At 39.9% G+C, this 19,247-nt stretch overlaps 2 protein-coding genes across 6 annotated transcripts in view; one reads left to right on the forward strand and one right to left on the reverse strand.

The window, feature by feature from the left end:
* Nucleotides 1–6,719: 6,719 nt before the first annotated feature.
* The window catches only part of cgref1 (cell growth regulator with EF-hand domain 1), a 15,731-nt gene continuing 3,203 nt past the window's right edge, over nt 6,720–19,247 (forward strand). Inside the window, exons 1-7 of one of the 2 annotated variants that reach the window (XM_020589835.1) lie at nt 6,720–6,846; nt 8,069–8,168; nt 8,460–8,534; nt 10,663–10,736; nt 11,067–11,191; nt 11,857–11,976; nt 13,223–13,378. In XM_020589835.1, coding sequence (XP_020445491.1) covers nt 6,837–6,846; nt 8,069–8,168; nt 8,460–8,534; nt 10,663–10,736; nt 11,067–11,191; nt 11,857–11,976; nt 13,223–13,378 — 660 coding nt within the window. In that variant the 5' untranslated portion in view covers nt 6,720–6,836. Of the gene's footprint in view, nt 6,847–8,068; nt 8,169–8,459; nt 8,535–10,662; nt 10,737–11,066; nt 11,192–11,856; nt 11,977–13,222; nt 14,617–19,247 lie in introns of those variants that run through there. The other variant, XM_020589834.1, reaches the window with a different exon arrangement.
* LOC109954477 (M protein, serotype 5-like) overlaps nt 17,628–19,247 on the reverse strand; it is a 10,833-nt gene continuing 9,213 nt past the window's right edge. Inside the window, exons 2-3 of one of the 4 annotated variants that reach the window (XM_020589830.1) lie at nt 18,433–19,237; nt 17,628–17,677 (exon numbers count right to left, since the gene is read on the reverse strand). In XM_020589830.1, the coding sequence (XP_020445486.1) occupies nt 18,467–19,237 (771 nt within the window). In that variant the 3' untranslated portion in view covers nt 17,628–17,677; nt 18,433–18,466. Of the gene's footprint in view, nt 17,678–18,248; nt 19,238–19,247 lie in introns of those variants that run through there. The other 3 variants (XM_020589828.1, XM_020589829.1, XM_020589831.1) reach the window with 3 other exon arrangements.

Raw genomic sequence — 19,247 nt, forward strand, 5'->3', positions numbered from 1 at the left:
ATCTCTGTAATCCTAGTCTGAACATATGTTTTGTATCATTTAATTTGTTCTTGTCACAGGTTTTGAGCAACGAGTGTTTAAATCAAGCCTGCGTGGACCAGATGGCGCCCTCCAGCTTACTGTGTTCACTTGAAGTCAGTTTGTAAGTACACTTTCTGATAGCTCAGAGTTCACAATTTGAAAATGTTTAAATAATTTGCAGCCCAGTAAAAACATTGTTTTACATTTTCAGGGTTTGTCTTCTCCACCCACCCACCCTACATCATTCCTTCAATCATCCACCAACAGTGTTGTCACTTGAATGACAACCATAACATGTAGGCAGCTTCCCATGTTAAAAATGGAGCCTCACACCAGCAACATGAGTGAATGTGGGACTCAAATTAACAACGCTCTGCTACATCTCACTACTGTTCAGTAGTCATATGGATTTAACGCGGCTTAGCAACAAGCTACAGCTCTGAGAAGTGAAAACAGACTCGGTTACGGATTCAGGCGACTGACTGGCTGTTGGCGTTGTTGTGGGAGGCCCTATGTTATGGTCCAGGGTTAAAAATAGCTCCCGCAGTTTTGACTGTTGGGGCCACCAAATAGTGAGACCTAATCCCTGTTACATAACTGAGTGCAGGAAAGGCCCCTGTTTAACAGGCTACACACTGAAGAGACAAGGCTCATAAAATATTTTTTATTGTTTTGTAAAAAAAAAAAAAATCAATTCAACTTCAGTAGATTTTCTAGTTTAAATTTTCACATTGTATTAAAACGAACTAAATATTTTACAATGTAATAAGAAGCACAGTTAGAAATAAAAGGCTCCCAATAAAACTCCCCTGACCAGTTGTCACAAGCTCTGGATTCCAGTCAAATTTGAAATCTACTTGTATCCAGAGGTGGAAAGTAACTCAGTGCACAATCTGAGTACTTCTTCTATCACAATTTGTATCCTGATTGTACTCATATACTGTAGGAATGCAATTAGTTTGATGATGCACATCATTACAGTTGTGTAGTAAAAAGGCTTCAACAACAACTGAACACAATGAGATGCTGAGAACAGTTGTTTGCTGCTAATGTGACACAGTGTTGGTTACCTGGATGGGCCTAATGTACAAAATGTGGCATAGTGTCTCTTTATATGATTAGTCAAGTGGCACCAACATGTTTTCCCCAAGAAACGGTGATCTGCACTTGTTCGGTGCAGTTTGACACTTCACTGTTAAGATAGGAATGTATGTGTGTGTCCTCCAGTGCACGTGCTGGTGTGAGGATGCATATGCATGCCCTTAGCCTGTGCTAAAGACAAACAGAGCCATGCAGTTGTGTGACATGGTGTTGTAAAGTGGGAACGGTGGTAAGAAAACACCATTTATAGTAAACAGCAGATAATTTTGCCAAATTCTCAAAAATTTAACCAAATCCAGCTGCAAAAAGTTCATTAAAATGCACGTCACACAGAAATACAAACACATAAACATCAACTCAGCATTAAGGCCATAGAAATAAGTAGGCAAATAGATTATTTCACTTATCCCCATTACTACCCTGACAAAAAACGGGGGAAATCCTCTTTCTTATATCAGAATCAGATTTTTTGGCTGGGTGTGTTAAACACACAGGGAATTTGACTCTGGTACAGTGGCTCTCGGTGTTTATGTGCAATGTTCTTCCTTAAGGCAATGAGTAAACAAGATAAGGCTGAGAGAACAAGAAAAGAATAGAATGTGTAAACAAGAAAAAGGAATGTGCATTAGGAAAATAAAAATTAAGCATGTATAAATATATAGACAAATATATTTATACAAAATTCTAACATATGGACCATTAGAATGGAAAATGTATTATTAACAAATGCACATGTCTCACCAAATCTCATCCCAGATGAAAAGAGGAGGGTAGTGGGTGTGTTACAGTAAAAAGGAGAAGTTGATGAAGAGGAGTTGTGAGCAGGGAAGAGAGCAGAGTGAAGGAATAGGAGGACGGGTGAGGGGCAGAGAAAGTGAAAGTGCAGTGCTGCCATCTGCACAGACAGGGACAATGATCAAAGTAGACCCTATGTGACGGAAAAAGGGGAGTTAAAAATAGAGCAGCATGGTTTTAAAAAAAAAAAAAGCCATAATATTCTGATCCAACAGATCTGTCTGGAGGAGAGAGAGGAATGAGAAGTATACTCTTACTTTGCCTGATTAGATCCGTACACAGAGCACAGACTACAGAGTGTCTAATTTGGTTTGACTTTGAAATCAGGGTTAAAATATGCAGACAATCAACATGTCTGTGACTGTTGTTAGGGTGTACAATTTATATATTCATTACAATTCTTGGTGTACAGAGAGTGGAGGTATGGGCCTTTTTCCAGAAAAGGTAAAGCTGTAATTAATAATAATGATGATGGATCCGTTCTATCCTGGTGTCTCATTATGTCATGGTGGTGTGATAGTGATCCAGGAGCCTGAAACTGAAGTATCTAAAGGGAATTCAGACATCTTTAATTTTGTGATTTTCCTGCTGTGACAGTTCTAAATTTCCTCCATGAAAAAGGTCTATAACAGCATAGCTCCACCCGATTCTAACCTGAGGGAGAGTCTAATCAGCCACATTTAAGTGGAAACACCTGGGAGCAGGAAGAATCTGAATAAACCAGTGTGAGAAACATGCAGATGCTTCCATGCAGGTGTACTGCACGCTGCAGTCAACATCCCAAAGCATTCTGAGACAGAAAAAAACATGCTGAGCCCTGTTAGTAATAGCCCTGTTTACCTTCAGTGACATATACTCAATAGTAGAGTGGGCTCTCAGATGGTTGAGGCTCTGCTACTCTAAATCCTGCTTCATCACACTCATTCTCCACTCTGCACCAGAGGGTTACCAGGCACCTGTGTGGAATTACAGCGAGTCCCTGTTAAGACTCTGCAGCCGTGCAATGACCCTGTTCCCCTCACATGTTCCAGGAATTGCAAAACTTCATGTGCATCAGGTGTTGCCTTGCACACAGCCAGGTATAAATAAAGAACCATGCCTCTGCTTCAGACATGCTGTTTGACTGGAAGCTGCACAGCACCATCTGCCTAATTATCCTAATTACTCTGGTGTTTCTGTTCAGCCAAAGAACACAGGGCAGCAGGAGACCCGTGTTAACAATGACGGCACATCCTATGTGGTGTGACCTGTAAGAACAACATCGCTGCCTGACGGCCCAATTTTCTGCGTCATGTCTCCAGCTCCATCTTTTTTGCCTACTATGCGTGAGAATGAAAAGTGTTCTCTAAATGAAATGCATTACCATTATACACATACACAGTCGTGGGGACTTACATTCATTTCCTGAAGAATTATCCCAACCTTAATCATAACCACATAGTGGAAATTTGTTTATTGTCCCCATAAGGATGTCGAGTCCTCACAGTGTGACTGTATAAACAGATTTATGTCCCCACAGCAGGTCATGTTAACAATTATAGAGTAATCTCCCTTCCTGTAAGTGAGTGTCAGTAGGATGTTTGTGCACAAACCAGCTGTGAAATAATGAGCCATCTCAGTGAGTGAGACACACATGGAGATGTTTGAGTGCTTCTGTGTGCTTATGTGAGTGTGAGTGGTTTTTGTGTGGTGACAAAGGTGTGACTGCTCTCACTGAGCTTCACTTTCCAATGGAAGGCCAAATACTGTACTTCCCTCCTTGACCTTTTTGGATGTGTGTGCATCTGGCCGAGTGTGTTGTTGTTTGTGTCTGAAGGTTCTTTCTTTCCATCTTGGGCAACTGCACCTCTGTTGATTTTTGACGAATTGTATATATTTTAAATGTGTCTAAACGTAGAGGGACTGTATGACTAATTATAAGATTGAAAATACCTGTGATACTATTTAAAGACAACTGTCTGCTTGAAATATCACTACAACCCACTATTTGTATTTATCACCACTTTGTTCAGGCTATTTTAGATTATTTTCTAGAAAAAGCAAGAATTCAGCTCTTTTCACAGCTTCTTTGTTTTTCTTTATTTCTCAAAAGTTGAATTTCTCCTTTGGAATCAATGGGTATCCCCAAAAGTTCATAAAAGGACTCGGTGACCCTGGGATGCTTGTATACAGCGGCCTGTTGTGGGGACGTCACAATATGAGGACTTGCCGTCTTTATCGGGACAAAAACCAAGCCCCCAAAATGTAAATCATGATGACTTGGTTTAAGGTTAGAGGGAGGTTAGGGTTTGGTTTCACTGGTGATAACGGAACTGTAAGTCTTGATTGGCGGGACATTTGCAGCTGTTAGATATTATTAAATCAGTTAGATAATTGTTAAACATTAATGTGTTAGTAATGCAATTTAGTGAGATTTAAAGTTTGCTCTAGTCAGTTTTGTTTCAAGGTTAGCAGACAGAATGTTGATTCTGAAAAATGAACCATGACACCAATTATTTTCCTGTATTAATCTTGTGTTAGAATATTATGTCTGAATAAATTAATGATTGCCTTAGCTACACACCATGTGACAACATACACACGCATTTGAGATTCTTCATTTTGTTATGACTAGGTAGAAACGCAGCAGCTCCAAGTATGTGGAGCACTAGATAAAAGATGGAGTCTGCTGACTGACTTCGTCTGGGTAAGGGGTTAGCCCAAAAACTTATAAATGTATTAGGCTCTGTGTGGCCAGGGACTCCACTTTCCAGCAGCCTGTGTGTGTGCCTCTGGAAGGGGGAGCAACCCGGGTCGTGTTTGTAATTTTTACTTGAGGTTAAAATAAATCAGCACTAAATGAAGAAAGACAGACTCCTTCGTTATTCAGAGCTGTCCAATTAAAGAACTGGGGTATTACACAGCTATAACTTCAGAGTCGATACTGAGCTGATGTTTGAGTCCCAGCCATCAATATAATATCATTATTAAATATTTACAGTTTGTTTAATCAGCTGTTGCTTTGACACTGGCTGATTAACCTAAAGAAATCATTCAGTTTAATTCAATTTGATTTGTGTAGTGTCAAATCACACCAGCAGTCAGCTCAGGGCACTTTACACAGTAAGGTCTCAGTCATGACGCTACATATTTGGTGCCAATTTACAAATAACTTATTAGCTCCCTGATGTAGAATATTATATGGCATGTGCAGCTGTGTTACCTGTTGTTTAAAGTATCTTCTGTCCTCTTCATCCACCATCACCAGATCAAGGACGTAGCGTACAGAGAACTTCTTGCTGACATCCCTCACTGTGGGTGTTGAGTCATGTCCTGTAATGAAAGGCTGTTGTGCACACTTGGAATGCAACTAGGCCCATTTAAAAGAATCAAGAGGAGGGATATTAACAGGGAAACTGACACACTGATGGTGCAACATTATTTGAAGAGGTGAGAGATGAGAGCTCTTACCTGCCAAGAACCGTGTGATGGGCATTGATTCTCCTTTAACTGGAGCTCCATCCATGAACTCATACTTTGCAACCATTTCTGTCTCAGTAGTAGTATGGGACCTAAAAATACTAAACAACAAAACATGATAAGAGGAGAAAGTGAAATTATACAGTGTGGTAAAATCCTGAAGCCAATAAGAAGGAACAACCCTAGGTTTAGGTTTTTACACACTTCATTACTGGCATGATGTTTGTAATAACATGTATAATATAGATATAAATAAAACATTACTAGCTTAATCTTTTTAATCATAATGTTTGGCAGATGTGCCTGTGACAGCTCCCTAGAGCCTGTTTCACCTTTTAAGAAGCAAGTACAGGGTTACTGTGACCCCTTGTGGTCAAATATTAGGACTGCAGTGCTGATTTTTACCTCCTCTTGTATTCAGTCTATGTACAGTAATAAATATACTGTAAATGAAATATCTTTATTTTACACCATGTGTCTTCTAGTTTGGCACATTTATTTGTTTTATTTATTTGAGTTCTATTCTTTTGGTCCTGCTGTGTACACAGTCACGTCCATGTTGGTACTTCTGTTATTTAGATTTTGAGACCTTTTGGGTTTATGGCAGATTATTATGCACGCTAATTGTGCATCCTTTATTTGTTGTTCTTTAAAGTGAAATTATTGCTGGAAAGGTCTTTAAATAACTTGACTGGCATGGTATAATGTAGAACATATAAGCAAATTTGCTGTTATAAAAAGTTACAGCTGGTATGAAGCTCTGAATTTTAAAAGCTGTGGGCACAGTCCAATGCCTCTATCGCAGGCTGCTCTCGGAATCAGGCTTTCGGTGAGGACGTGGCGTGGCGACGAAAGGAGCACAATGAGGAGGCGTCCTGCGCAAACTCACGGACACATCAGCGGCTCTGTTCTTCCACGTGGAGCCTGTCATTCAAAAGAACCCCCGGTCTCTGCGGCCGCCACAGGGAGGGACGGAGTCGAACGTAGCTAGAGGCATCTGTCGTCGCCATATTGCGTCGGGGGTTCTGACCAGTTCAAGTAGTAGCCTCGAAAACAGACATTTCCAATAACATTTCACAAGTAACAAGTTATTTTATTAATTATATGTGGCACAATATGTAGCTCAATAGTTTTCCAATCAAATTAAAACATAGTTACTGTCAACTGTTATTAGGTGAAGAAAAATGTTATACAGTATATATAAAGCCTCCATACACATACATGGACTAGGAGGGTCCCCCCCGTACAAACATGGCTGCCACGAAAACGCATCGCCCAAATGAACAGCAGCTGCTCATGCGCATCAACGTGAATTTCCTGTATCTACGGGAGGGAGCGAGAGGGGCGCCGTAGCGCAATGCAGACCGGTTTGTGCGATCATAGCGGTGCAGGCTGGGGTGTTCCCATATATGAAGCTTTAATCTGCACGAATTCAAGCTTTTACTGCCCCCACACCAACCATGCAGAGAGGTAGGCGCGTTATTACTCTGAAAACAAATGTGGAGCAACCTGAGTTTTGTATGCAGCTGCATCTTTCTGAGGGTTTCACTGTGCGTGTTAGGCTGGTTCACATAAATATTTGATCTTAGCTCGTCTGTGTACACGCGTAATGCATCATCTGAACGATGTTGCTCTTTCAAGACTCATTCTTTTATTTACTGTTTTTCACACTGTTAGTGTGAGGGGTCAGCCATATTTTGGTCAACTGTTGACGTGAGGATGGCATTTCTGCTGCCTCAGAGAATATTTGTAGAGAAACTCGTGGTGGGCGCCCTCCTCGGCGCTGAGGTGATGTTTGATCGTGTGGATTATTGTATTGTATGGCCTCTTGTTTCTTTGTGGTAAACGAGTAGTAAAGGCCAGTGACAGTGGTCTGGGTGCGGTGATCCTGATGCGCCTGCTGCAGCAGCATTTGTGTTATCTGAGAGTTACCTGGACAGTACACACAGACACACACAGACTAATAAATGTTGATATAAGAACAGTAACAAACTCACTGTTGAGCAGAGAGAAAAGAGCACGTTATTATATCATAAGATAAATGAATACTTACACAGTCAAGTGCACCAAGTGGTGGACCACAGAGATAATTTACAACGTGAATATTTTAAGGTGATAATAGAAATGACATGTTAGAATGTGGAATTTAAGGTATTATGGTGGGGTTTTTTTTCGCTTTGTCTGGACTGAGAATGTGTTGCAGCGTGGTAACTTTCAGACATATGATAAAGGAATGTATAGTAATATTATACATGGCTTAGCAATATGTTTGGTTAACAATATTACTGATTATATTATTCTGTGACAGGGGAGCAGGAGGCCTGGTCCACCCCTGGCTGAGCTACAAACAGACTTTGCCATAGTGGACCACAGGTCTGCTTTCTGTGTAATTTGTAAAGGCTGCAACACTTTTGTGTTTATTAATGAGATGCAGGTGTAACATGTAGGTCAACACTGCTAATGCAAATGGCATGTGGCTTATGAACATTTTGGCAGATACAGTGAAGCAGCACCACTTTGCACAGCATCACCTCCCAGCCATGTCCCCAAAAGAAATTATTTGGACATTTTATTGTCTTTCAACAGTCAAAAGCCTCAGATACCAACAGACCTGATGTGTTCATGTGGTTTGATATGCATGACAGTCTTGTATCACAGAGATGATGTTGTAAACCGGCCTGTGTGCCTGTAGGTGTGTTCATGGAGTCTCACCTTGGCAAGTTGGTCCCATGTGTCCTGTTCCTGTTACTGCTCATACACCTGTGCCTGGCTGCACCAGGTGGGACATTCAGGTAACCTCACCTCCCCTCCCCTCCCTACCCACCCCCCACCTCCCCGCTTTGTTTGTTTTCACACATGGTATAAACAACTTAAATCTTTAAAGTAAACATGCTGCAAGGTGTTTTGTCATAACCAATCTATTTTTACTGTTTTTACACTCTAAGCATGGCGCCATGGGCTGCAATATCAGAGTGTTGTTGCAGTGTCTCAGTAGAGTAAAGTTAAGAAATTCATTTCAAGTACAAGAAAAGAAGCTTTTTGATTTTGTTTTTTTTGTGTGTATGTGTGTGTTTATTCCACAGAGAGGACTCTGGAGATGCCCACCCCTCTTCCGTAGCACTACGCAATCCTTTTGGCTCTGGGGAGGAGGACCGCAGGTGAGTGGCACATGGAAAGTGGGCTGCTGTTGCACAACCAGCTCTCTTTAAGCCATAAGTTTGGTCTTAATAGCTTTTTAAAAAGAAAGGAATTAGCACAGTCCCCAAGTAAAGAGCTATTTGCTGCAGTGCATTGTTTTGTCAAACTACTCTATGACTTGGCAGCTGGTACTACAGTACAGCTATTGTACTGCCTGTGACACTGTCATGAAGTCGCAGCACTTTACAAATCCAAATTCACATAAAGATTTTCAGAATAAATCATGTATATATAACCTGTAAGGCTTAGGGTGCCCATGCCTCAAAGTCTATGTAAGAAAATCATCTCAACCATTAAGAATTTTCTAACATGAATCAACCATTAGATGTTTGGCTATGACATCTCCTGTTGATCATAACTTTAAAAAAGCAACCATCCTGGTTCCCAACCTGAGCGTGTTGGTGTAGAAAACGTGATGCAGCCATGCAGAGAAGGCTAATCTAGAAGGACTATGACAACGTGAAAGCCGTTGGATGTTCATATTAAATGCCATGTTTCCTTTTAATTTAAATAAGTAATTTTCCTGTAACAACTTGTACAACACATTTCTTGACACTCTGAACACAGAATTTTGTCTGACACTACAATGACAAATGATGGTTGACATTTTCATTGTAATGCACCACAGATGTTCATTCATTATGTTGCTTTTTTGTGCATAGTGGTTGGAGATTAGATTTCCCATTTACTCCTGGTGGGCGCTGAGACTGAGTCTTGTAAGGAGACTTGTGAGGTTTCCAGACAGGCAAATCTAAGGACGCCTCTGATTACAGGAGTTGGTAATAAGTCGATTGACACCAGTTTTAGGTGAAACGTTAAAACAACTCGACCATGAAAGGACTATTGTGCACTGAAGGAGACATTTCCCACTGTGCTGTGTGTGTGTGCTAAAGAGAAAAGAAACATCTCGGTGATTTGAATGTGTAAACCCTCTTTTTGTGCTTCAGTGGGTCATACTGAAATCAGAGCGACAACTTGGAAACCACACTGAGAATTCTTTAACCTGCTGTCTGTTGTAGTGGACCGAACCCCTTTTATGTGGCCACTCTGAACTTTGGCTGGTGTGCTGTGTTAATTATTTGGCCTGCAACCATACACTGATAAGATTACACATGCAGTAACACCGCTTTATGTTGCAAATGTGAAATAGTTTTCCTGTCATATCTCTGTCGCTGTGCAGTATGTTACAGGTCAGATTAATTCAAGGAGCAAAATGAAAGATATAACCATTTTGTGGCCTTAGTGCCACAGTGTGCTAGTGACTGTGTGGCCTCAAGGCATTTTCCCTGATTAATGCAAGTGTCATAGTGTTAGCTGAAGTCTGTTGCATGCACAACTAGACAAATGTTTGCCAGCTGTGTAGAAATGAAGTTGACAGGTGTGCACCTCCTTTGACAAACATTACACTTTGATGCACACTTCATTTGTAAGTGGGGGTGTGTTTTGTAGTTTTTAACCAAACTGCTGTTAATGTGAGCATTAATTCATCTATGGCTTGTGCATGACATTAAATAATAGTAATGTTAAGGTAAACTATCCCAAAAGAATCATCTCAGGTTCTTCTGTAGCTGGTTTGTCATTCTTCCTTCTGTATTATGCAAAGCTGCTAAATTGCCTTCTTGTTATTTGATATGCAAATAAACTTGCCTTGTCTTGTCTGGACACTACAGACTTTTCACCATCTCCTCTTACATGGGTAAGACAGGATAAGATCCAAATAAATGACTATCCCTCTTCTGAAAACAGTATGTTTTGATAAGATGACACCTCCTCCTGCTCTGTTGAGTCTTGCTAAAACTCTCTTGTAGCTTCATATCACAGTATACATAGATACATTTCATACAGGCTCATTGCTTACTGTACCACTCAGCCAGCAGTCAAGCATCTTGAAAGGTGCTCTAAAAATAAAATATAAACATGCATTTTATTTGTTTACATATTTTATTTTAATCTAATTTTGTCTTCCTCTTTTGCCTCACAATGTTTGCAGCCTGCTTGTCTGACCGAGTCCCTGCGGGATCGAACAAGTCTGACCCCTCTGTGTTACTTGTCTAAGTGACACATTGAAATGTACTGTGTGTACCACAGGCTGCTGCAGAGCTACATTCAGTCCAGTCTGAAGGATGGCCAAGGAGGACCAGAAATCATCACCAGGGAGCAAGGTAGAGCTGTCCATCTTCTGGTGTGATGCCTGTAGGAGATCTGAAACTGGGGTTTTTTTTCATCATCAGTCTCCACTTATACAGGCGGCAGTTTACTGAAACACTTCAGAACAATAAAAACATAACAAATAATAATAAAATAAACAGCTTTGGCTTGTTGAGTCTTTATTATGCTGACGAGCAAGCTGTTTGTCTGCGATTGTGGTTTAGTGTTCCTGTCACTGAAGTTATGTGTCTTTGTGAAAAGTGTACATTTTTCATATCTAAGCAAAAGCAATGTGTGAAATGTGTGTGGAGATAAACATGCTTATCTTTTCCTGTATTTGTCAGAGGTGTTCTTCCTGTTTCATCTTTATGACTATGATCGCAGTGGGCTCTTGGATGGCTTGGAGATGATGAAGCTACTTTCAGACTGTAACTCCCATCATGCACCTGGAGCACAGGCCAGTGATGTGGTAAGGAGGAGTGGCTGTAGGTGTGCATCATCATCATCATCATCAACTTTATTTATATAGCACATTTATCCCAGCCATAGCTGCCCAAAGTGCTTAACACAGTGACACATCACAACCGTATTAAAATCAAAACACATAGAAACAACACAATAAAATACACCAGCAATAACATAATAACAATAAGCAAAACAAATTACCAACATCCCCTTACAACAACCCCCACATACAGCATTAAAACAAGGTACCCCAACATGACACCGCCTCAAATAAGTTTTTAAATAGACTTTAAAAGTGTCCAGTGATGAGGCCTGCCTAATGTGGAGAAGCAATGCATTCCACAGTTTAGGGGCCCCTGCCGCAAACGCTCTGTCCCCCCTAAGTCTTCGCCTCTTTTGTGGAACCTCCAAGAGCAGCTGATCAGCTGATCTGAGATGCTGCAAAGGACAATAGGGGTGCAGTAGCTCTGACACATAAGGTGGTGCCAGTCCATTCACAGCCTTATATACAAATAAAAGAATCTTAAAATGAATTCTAAGATGCACGATGCACTGGTAACCAGTGCAGAGAAGCCAAAATGTGCGTGAACCGTTGCATCTGCGTCTACTTGTACATGTGTAATACCTGTATACTGCTTATCTTTGTGTTTGTGTGTTTTCTGATTTCAGGTGGTGTCAGTAATAAATTTCGTAGATATGGTCGATTTTTTACTGCGAACTCAGGATCTAAACCAGGACGGCCTATTGGCCCCATCAGAGCTGCTGTCTCCTTCGTTACCTCGCACACAGGTGCTTTATATGTGCATGCTCTTGCATGTCTACACTAACACAAACGCATTCTCCTCTCTTCTCTATCTAATGGGAATGTGCTATTCTGTATTGTGAGTAGTTTTGCTTTGTGTAGTTAAAGTATATTCTGATGCCAATACTTTTGTAGCTCTTCTCTATCTAATAGAAATGTGCTATTCTGCATTGTGAGTAGTTTTGCTTTGTGTAGTTAAAGTATATTCTGATGCCAATACTTTTGTACTTAAGTAACCTTTTTAATGCAGGTCTTTTATTTATAGGAGTATTTTTACACTAAGTAAAGAATCTAAGTATTTCTTCCACCACTGGATGTCAGTAAAGCATAATGTCTTTAGGAAATAAAAGTAATCTTATTTGAAAAAAAAAAGATAAAATAAACATTCTGGTTTTGTTTATACATGTGTGATAATAATATGAAGCAATCACCTAACAACTTTATATTTATATGATTTTTTTAAAATTGTTTTTGTGTTTAACCATCTGTTCAAATCTACATCTGTTGGACTCTGCTACAGACATTTTTGTATGTCTGTAGTTTTTATTACCTCCACCAGGGAAGTTGTATTTTTGGTTCTGTGTGTGTGTTTGTTGGTTAGGGGGATTATGGACAAATGGCTGGACGGATCGTCTGCATACTTGGTACAGACATTGGTGCAGACCAAATCTAGAAGTGATTAGATTTTGACTGAAAAAGGTCAAAGGTCAAGGTCACAAAAATAATTAAAAAAAAAATCCCATCTTTAACATGGTGCAAAATAAAAAAAATCATATCTCTGTCAAAGGTTATCAAAATCATTGTTTGAAATTTGACACACATATGTAGGGTGGTGATGTCTATCACCAGAGCAAACTTCATCCAGATCTGATCCAGATTTCAGCTCTGACGCCCATTTAAAGTTAACATTGAAAAGCCAATTTAACACATACTGCATTTTCTGCCATAACTTGGCCTGTAATGATGACAGAACCCTGAGATGTTCAGGTAAGATGCACAGTAACTGCCTGTCATACCCTAAAAGATGATCTGGATCAAGGATTTTAGGACAGTTTCTGTTGTTCCAGATCTAATTTTTCACAAGGGAACCATTTGTGTGAGTGAATGTTGTGGCTTGGTGGAGCTAAATGTGCTCTCTGAGTGCTCTTGTTATATTTTGTTTCACTGAGCTACACCTTTTGTTACCCTGAGCTTCATTTTTAGTTGACTGCAGTGTCACACTTTGTGCCACAGGACTCCAGCAACAACAATGCTCCTCAGCAGCAGGAGGTGGCAGCAAAGGAGAAGCCATCAAACCCCAGTACTGATGAGCATGAGGCTGGAGTAGTGGAGCAGACAGAGGCTCACAAAGAGATTCAGCCTCAAGAAGAAGCGCAAGCTCTGCATGATGTAAGTACAGAAGAGGAGGAAGCCAATACACAAATAGATGAACAGAATGGACAGCAACTCCCAGAAGCCCTAGCAGAAGAACAAGGGCAGGACCATATAGTGCCTGTACATCAGGGGCAGCCAGAGATATAAATGCACACATATCCACACACTAGAGGAACATATGGTTCGCTCTGTCGTCTGGCCTCTTGGGTCCAGCATGTTGAAGACTGGAGATCGAGTTAAAGTACCACTATCACCTGACAGAACGTCTTTGTTACCCTCACAGATGGTCCCTCTCTGGATTTGAATCCTGAGATTTTACAGCCCATTTCACTGGACTGTGAAATGTGTAGATTGTTAATGAAACCAGTATTAGTTTCATTATAAATGCAAAGATTTTTAGAGTTGTAAAGGGACAAAAGTTCTGAATTCAAAATGCAATATTGCCATTATTCTCCTAGTAGGTGAAACAGCTGATTATATAATTTTAGATCATTTCTAAGATGTGCTTGAGTTGGATCTTTTTTGCTTTAATTGTATTTATTTACTCTTTTTTCTCATACCTTATTATGCAGTAATCCCCAAGAATTAAAATAGGTTTTGATGCACTTACGCACAGTGCAGTAAGCATTGTGTTTGGGTGAGGGCTATAATGTGTCTGAATGAGTTGGGAACCATGAAATGACAGAAGAGCATGTGCTGCTGTACTTAGGAAGGCAGGACAGTTCCCATCAATACACCCTTAGATGTAATGTTAAACTCAGTCTTTATCTTCAAACCTGACATGCATTCATAGTATGAAAGGGTTTACTATTTGTTGTAATTTTTCATTTGCTTTTTTAAGCACTTATGCCTTTATACAGCTGGAGACAATAAAGCTAACATTGCTTTGTCTCTCCCTGTCATTCTGTCTCTTATCTCACACAGTACAAACAGTGTATATTATTATACTATAAATAAAATGAGCAAAGCTTAGAACAAAAACACATTAATGGTTTGTATGGATTAATTAGTCTGGATGTCTTCATAATAAAACACAGTTTGGTCATGAAAAGGTTGTGAACATGCTCCTATATATATGAACTCACAGTTTAGCATATGTGATTATTTACCTAACTAAAAGTAGCAGTGCCATAGTGTAAAAATACTGTTTCAAGGAAAGGTCTTGTATTCAAAATGTTATTTAAAAGTACAACATTATTAGCACCAACATGTACTTTAAATACCAAAAGTAAAAGTAGCCTATTCATTATGAAAATGTCACATTTCAAATAAATAATTTCACATATTATTATATTATAATTATTGATGCATTATTGTGTTCATCACTTTAATATTGCAGCTTGTAAAGGTGGAGTTAATTGTAACTATCTCACATGCCTATAATATGAAGTAGGCTACTGCTGGGTAGCTTGTGAATTTCCCACCAGGGCTCAATAAAGTTTTATGGTTATAGTTATCAAATAAATGTACTGGAGTAAAAAGTAAAATATTTGCCTCTGAAATGGAGTGAAGTCAAAGTATGAAGTAGCACAAAATGAAAATCCTCAAATACAGAAGCTTCAAAATTATACTTACCACATATATTATATTGACTTAGGAACAGAAAACAAGGTGATGCTGTACAGTAAATCTCTGTGGACATGACAGTTCAGAAAAATCCATGTGGTTGTGAAGACTGTCATCTGGTCAAAAGCTCTAGAACAAGCAAGTGGATCTTTAGGGTTTTTCAGGTTTTAACAGGATCAATAAAGACAGATAAATCAAAACTGTGGGCTACTTAGGCCAGGTAGGCTTGTAGGCTGTCTTTATATCAGGTGAGCCCTTCACTCAGGAGGAGGTAGATGAGATGCTGACAGCACTCAATGACCATGAGAAGAAGCATATCTGTTACAAAGACTTAATCAGCCAGATGATCCTGATCCGTAGACAGTGTCACACAAATACTGCTGATGCACCTGTTTGTATGTGTTTGGTCTTTATGTTAATATCTGGATGTTTTAGAGTGGGCTAGAATTTCTGATACTATATACGTAGTAAATGTTCATGCTCAGTTGAAATGTTGACTACCTAAGTAATGTTTTTTTCCCAAGAATTGCTAAGAATTTGAATTGGATTTATAATTATTGATTTGGCATTACACACTGGACAGAGCAAATATTTACAGGGTTCAGTGAGGCTGTGGATGTAAATGTTATTATAATATGATATATGTTTTTGAATGTGCTTGGTGTACACTGGGTGTGCTTGTGTGACTTAGGAATTTTTATTCAAAAATAATTGTATCTCCACAGTAGATGGGTTTTAGTCGATTTTGCTCTTTTGAAATAATGTTCTCACACTTGTGATTGCTTGATGGCTCCATAGTGAGGCAATCCAAAAAGTATTGACAGAAGGTAAGACATAGAGTGCTGTTACATCTATCTTAAATACACTTGTATCACACCAGTGCTTCAAAGCTCTGTCTGTCAAACCAAACAGTCAGCTGATTCAGTCTGAATGATGCAGGGAACTGGTTCGAACGTCATCAGTCACGTGGTTTTTCTCGATTTGAAGCAATCTGGCACAGTGCTTTAGAAAAATACCCTTCCAAGTTTGAAGCGTCTTTCAGAGCCTTGGTATCAGAGGGAACATCACTACGTTCACATGACGGACTCTGAAGTGCAAATAAATGCACTGTGTGTTGTTATTTATCAACCAAAGTAAAGTTATTAGATCTAGCTGTAATAGCTTTCATGATCATACAATCGCATTATGATGCTCAAACTGTCATGGGAGTTATGACTTTAGGTGTAACAGCATTATGTGGAAATTGAGTTGACCTTTGAGTCTAGTGTTTATTGTGCCAAAGTTTTCAATTGTATGAAGCCCACGTTATTTATTAAATAACTTTCAAACTAACAGTGATATTAGCATCATTCCAAATGCCAGCAGTAGGTTTCCATATTATTATTATTATTATAGAGGAAAAACCCAACAAATTCCCCTTGAGCAAGCCCTTGGCGACATTGGTGAGGAAAAAAACTCCCTTTAACAGAAGAAACCTCCACTGTGTCATTCCTCCAGGCTGTGCTCGACTGGGCACTGTGGGCCGAGGCTCAGCCACTCGCTGGTGAGCTCCCAACCAAGGTCTGCCTCCAGCAGCATACCCTGGTTTCCCTAATCTGTGCAAGGTAGTGCAACTAAAAGTTATCATTTTCATCAGTTTTTTGAACCACTCTGACTCTGGCCGCTCCCCTTGGGAGACCCTACCAGGGGCTAATGCCCCAGGCAACACAGCTCCCAGGATCATTGGGACACACAAACCACATTAAGGTAGTGATTCAAGGAGAGGAAATTTGTTTTGTTTTGGGGTTTTCTTGCTCTAATTTGGGGCAATTTAGAGTCACCAATCAACCTAAGATACGTGTCTTTGGACTGTGGGAGGAAACCGGAGTACCCGGAGAAAACCCACGCAGGCACAGGGAGAACATGCAAACTCCACACAGAAATGGTCAAACCCGCAACCTTCTTGCTGTGAGGCGACAGTGCTAACCACTGTGCCACTGTGCTGCCCTATTGCCTAATTAATTTGCTCATTCTACTAAATTACATGACATGTCTGCCAGGTCTGTCATGTAATTTAGTAAAATGTATTGCCTAACTGATTAATTTGTTTATTTACTTTAACATTACTAAAGGCTGTCAGTTAAAGTTGTAAAGTAACTAGCAGACACTGCTGTCAGTTGAAGGTGGTGTTAAAAGTGATACCACCCTATCAGGCTTCAGCTTTCCAGAGCTTTTTAAAGCAGCTCATTTATAATCTGCCTTTCTTCTTCTAATGCCTCATTTTGTCTGCTGAGTTCATCTTTAGTCGCCTCCATTGTTGTACACTTCTCCAAAGCTTTTTCTTTTTTCAGTTTTTTTTATAAAGCTGCTGGAGTTGCTTACGTAGAGTTTCATTTTTCTTGCTCAAGGTATTTTTCTCCAGTTTCAGGGAATCATAGGTGATGCCCAGAACTTTTTCACCTTGAAGTGAGCAGAGGAGTGCATTAGTTGTGCGTTACAGGAGATTATTTTCTTTTCTCAGGGCATCATTCTCTTCTTTTATTGGATTATTCTTTGCCTCATTTATAATCTGCCTTTCTAATGCCTCATTTTGTCTGCTGAGTTCATCTTTAGTCGCCTCCATTATTGTACACTTGTCCTTCAAAGCTTTTTCTTTTTTCAGTTTTTTACGAAGCTTCTGGAGTTCCTTATGTAGAGCTTCATTCAGCTTGCTCAAGACATTTTTCTCCAGTTTCAGGGAATCATAGGTGATGCCCAGAACTTTTTCACCTTGGAGTGAGCAGCGGAGTTTGTCAGTCTTGCTGTACAGGAGATTGTTTCCTATGCTCAGGGCAACATTCTCTTCTTTTATTGCATTAATTTTTTCTACTAAGGCTCGCTCCTTTGAAAGCTGCTTCTCCAGCTCCTGAAGTTTTTTTTGTAGAGTGTTGTTTTGGTTGGTGAGAGTCCTGTTCTCTGCCTTCAGTGACTTATGATTTGCGTTAGAAGCCCTCAGATTTTCCAGATGCTCTTTGAAAATCTGAATGTCATTAGTCATTCTCTCATTTTTTTGCTTCAAGGTATCTGTCTCCTCCTTCAGCATGTTACATTTGGAAAAACGGTCTTCTTCATTTACAAGCTTTTTTAAGATCTCACTTTGCGTTTTCACCAGGACTCTCCTTTGTGCCTGCGTGGCTTTCTCCACAGCTTCCAGTTCGTCATATTCTACTTTTAAAGGTTTCCTGATCTGGAGCTCTCTGCTGACGATGTGGATTTGCTGTTGCAAATTGTCGTTTTCTTTCTTCAAAGCCTCCATGTGAGACATACGTTCCCTACAAATCTGCCTTTCTTCTTCTAATGCCTCATTTTGTCTGCTGAGTTCATCTTTAGTCGCCTCCATTGTTGTACACTTCTCCAAAGCTTTTTCTTTTTTCAGTTTTTTTTATAAAGCTGCTGGAGTTGCTTACGTAGAGTTTCATTTTTCTTGCTCAAGGTATTTTTCTCCAGTTTCAGGGAATCATAGGTGATGCCCAGAACTTTTTCACCTTGAAGTGAGCAGAGGAGTACATTAGTTGTGCGTTACAGGAGATTATTTTCTTTTCTCAGGGCATCATTCTCTTCTTTTATTGGATTATTCTTTGCCTCATTTATAATCTGCCTTTCTAATGCCTCATTTTGTCTGCTGAGTTCATCTTTAGTCGCCTCCATTATTGTACACTTGTCCTTCAAAGCTTTTTCTTTTTTCAGTTTTTTACGAAGCTTCTGGAGTTCCTTATGTAGAGCTTCATTCAGCTTGCTCAAGACATTTTTCTCCAGTTTCAGGGAATCATAGGTGATGCCCAGAACTTTTTCACCTTGGAGTGAGCAGCGGAGTTTGTCAGTCTTGCTGTACAGGAGATTGTTTCCTATGCTCAGGGCAACATTCTCTTCTTTTATTGCATTAATTTTTTCTACTAAGGCTCGCTCCTTTGAAAGCTGCTTCTCCAGCTCCTGAAGTTTTTTTTGTAGAGTGTTGTTTTGGTTGGTGAGAGTCCTGTTCTCTGCCTTCAGTGACTTATGATTTGCGTTAGAAGCCCTCAGATTTTCCAGATGCTCTTTGAAAATCTGAATGTCATTAGTCATTCTCTCATTTTTTTGCTTCAAGGTATCTGTCTCCTCCTTCAGCATGTTACATTTGGAAAAACGGTCTTCTTCATTTACAAGCTTTTTTAAGATCTCACTTTGCGTTTTCACCAGGACTCTCCTTTGTGCCTGCGTGGCTTTCTCCACAGCTTCCAGTTCGTCATATTCTACTTTTAAAGGTTTCCTGATCTGGAGCTCTCTGCTGACGATGTGGATTTGCTGTTGCAAATTGTCGTTT

The sequence above is a fragment of the Monopterus albus genome, unplaced genomic scaffold (assembly GCF_001952655.1).
Source record: "Monopterus albus unplaced genomic scaffold, M_albus_1.0 scaffold10.1, whole genome shotgun sequence".
NCBI classification, from domain to species: domain Eukaryota; kingdom Metazoa; phylum Chordata; class Actinopteri; order Synbranchiformes; family Synbranchidae; genus Monopterus; species Monopterus albus.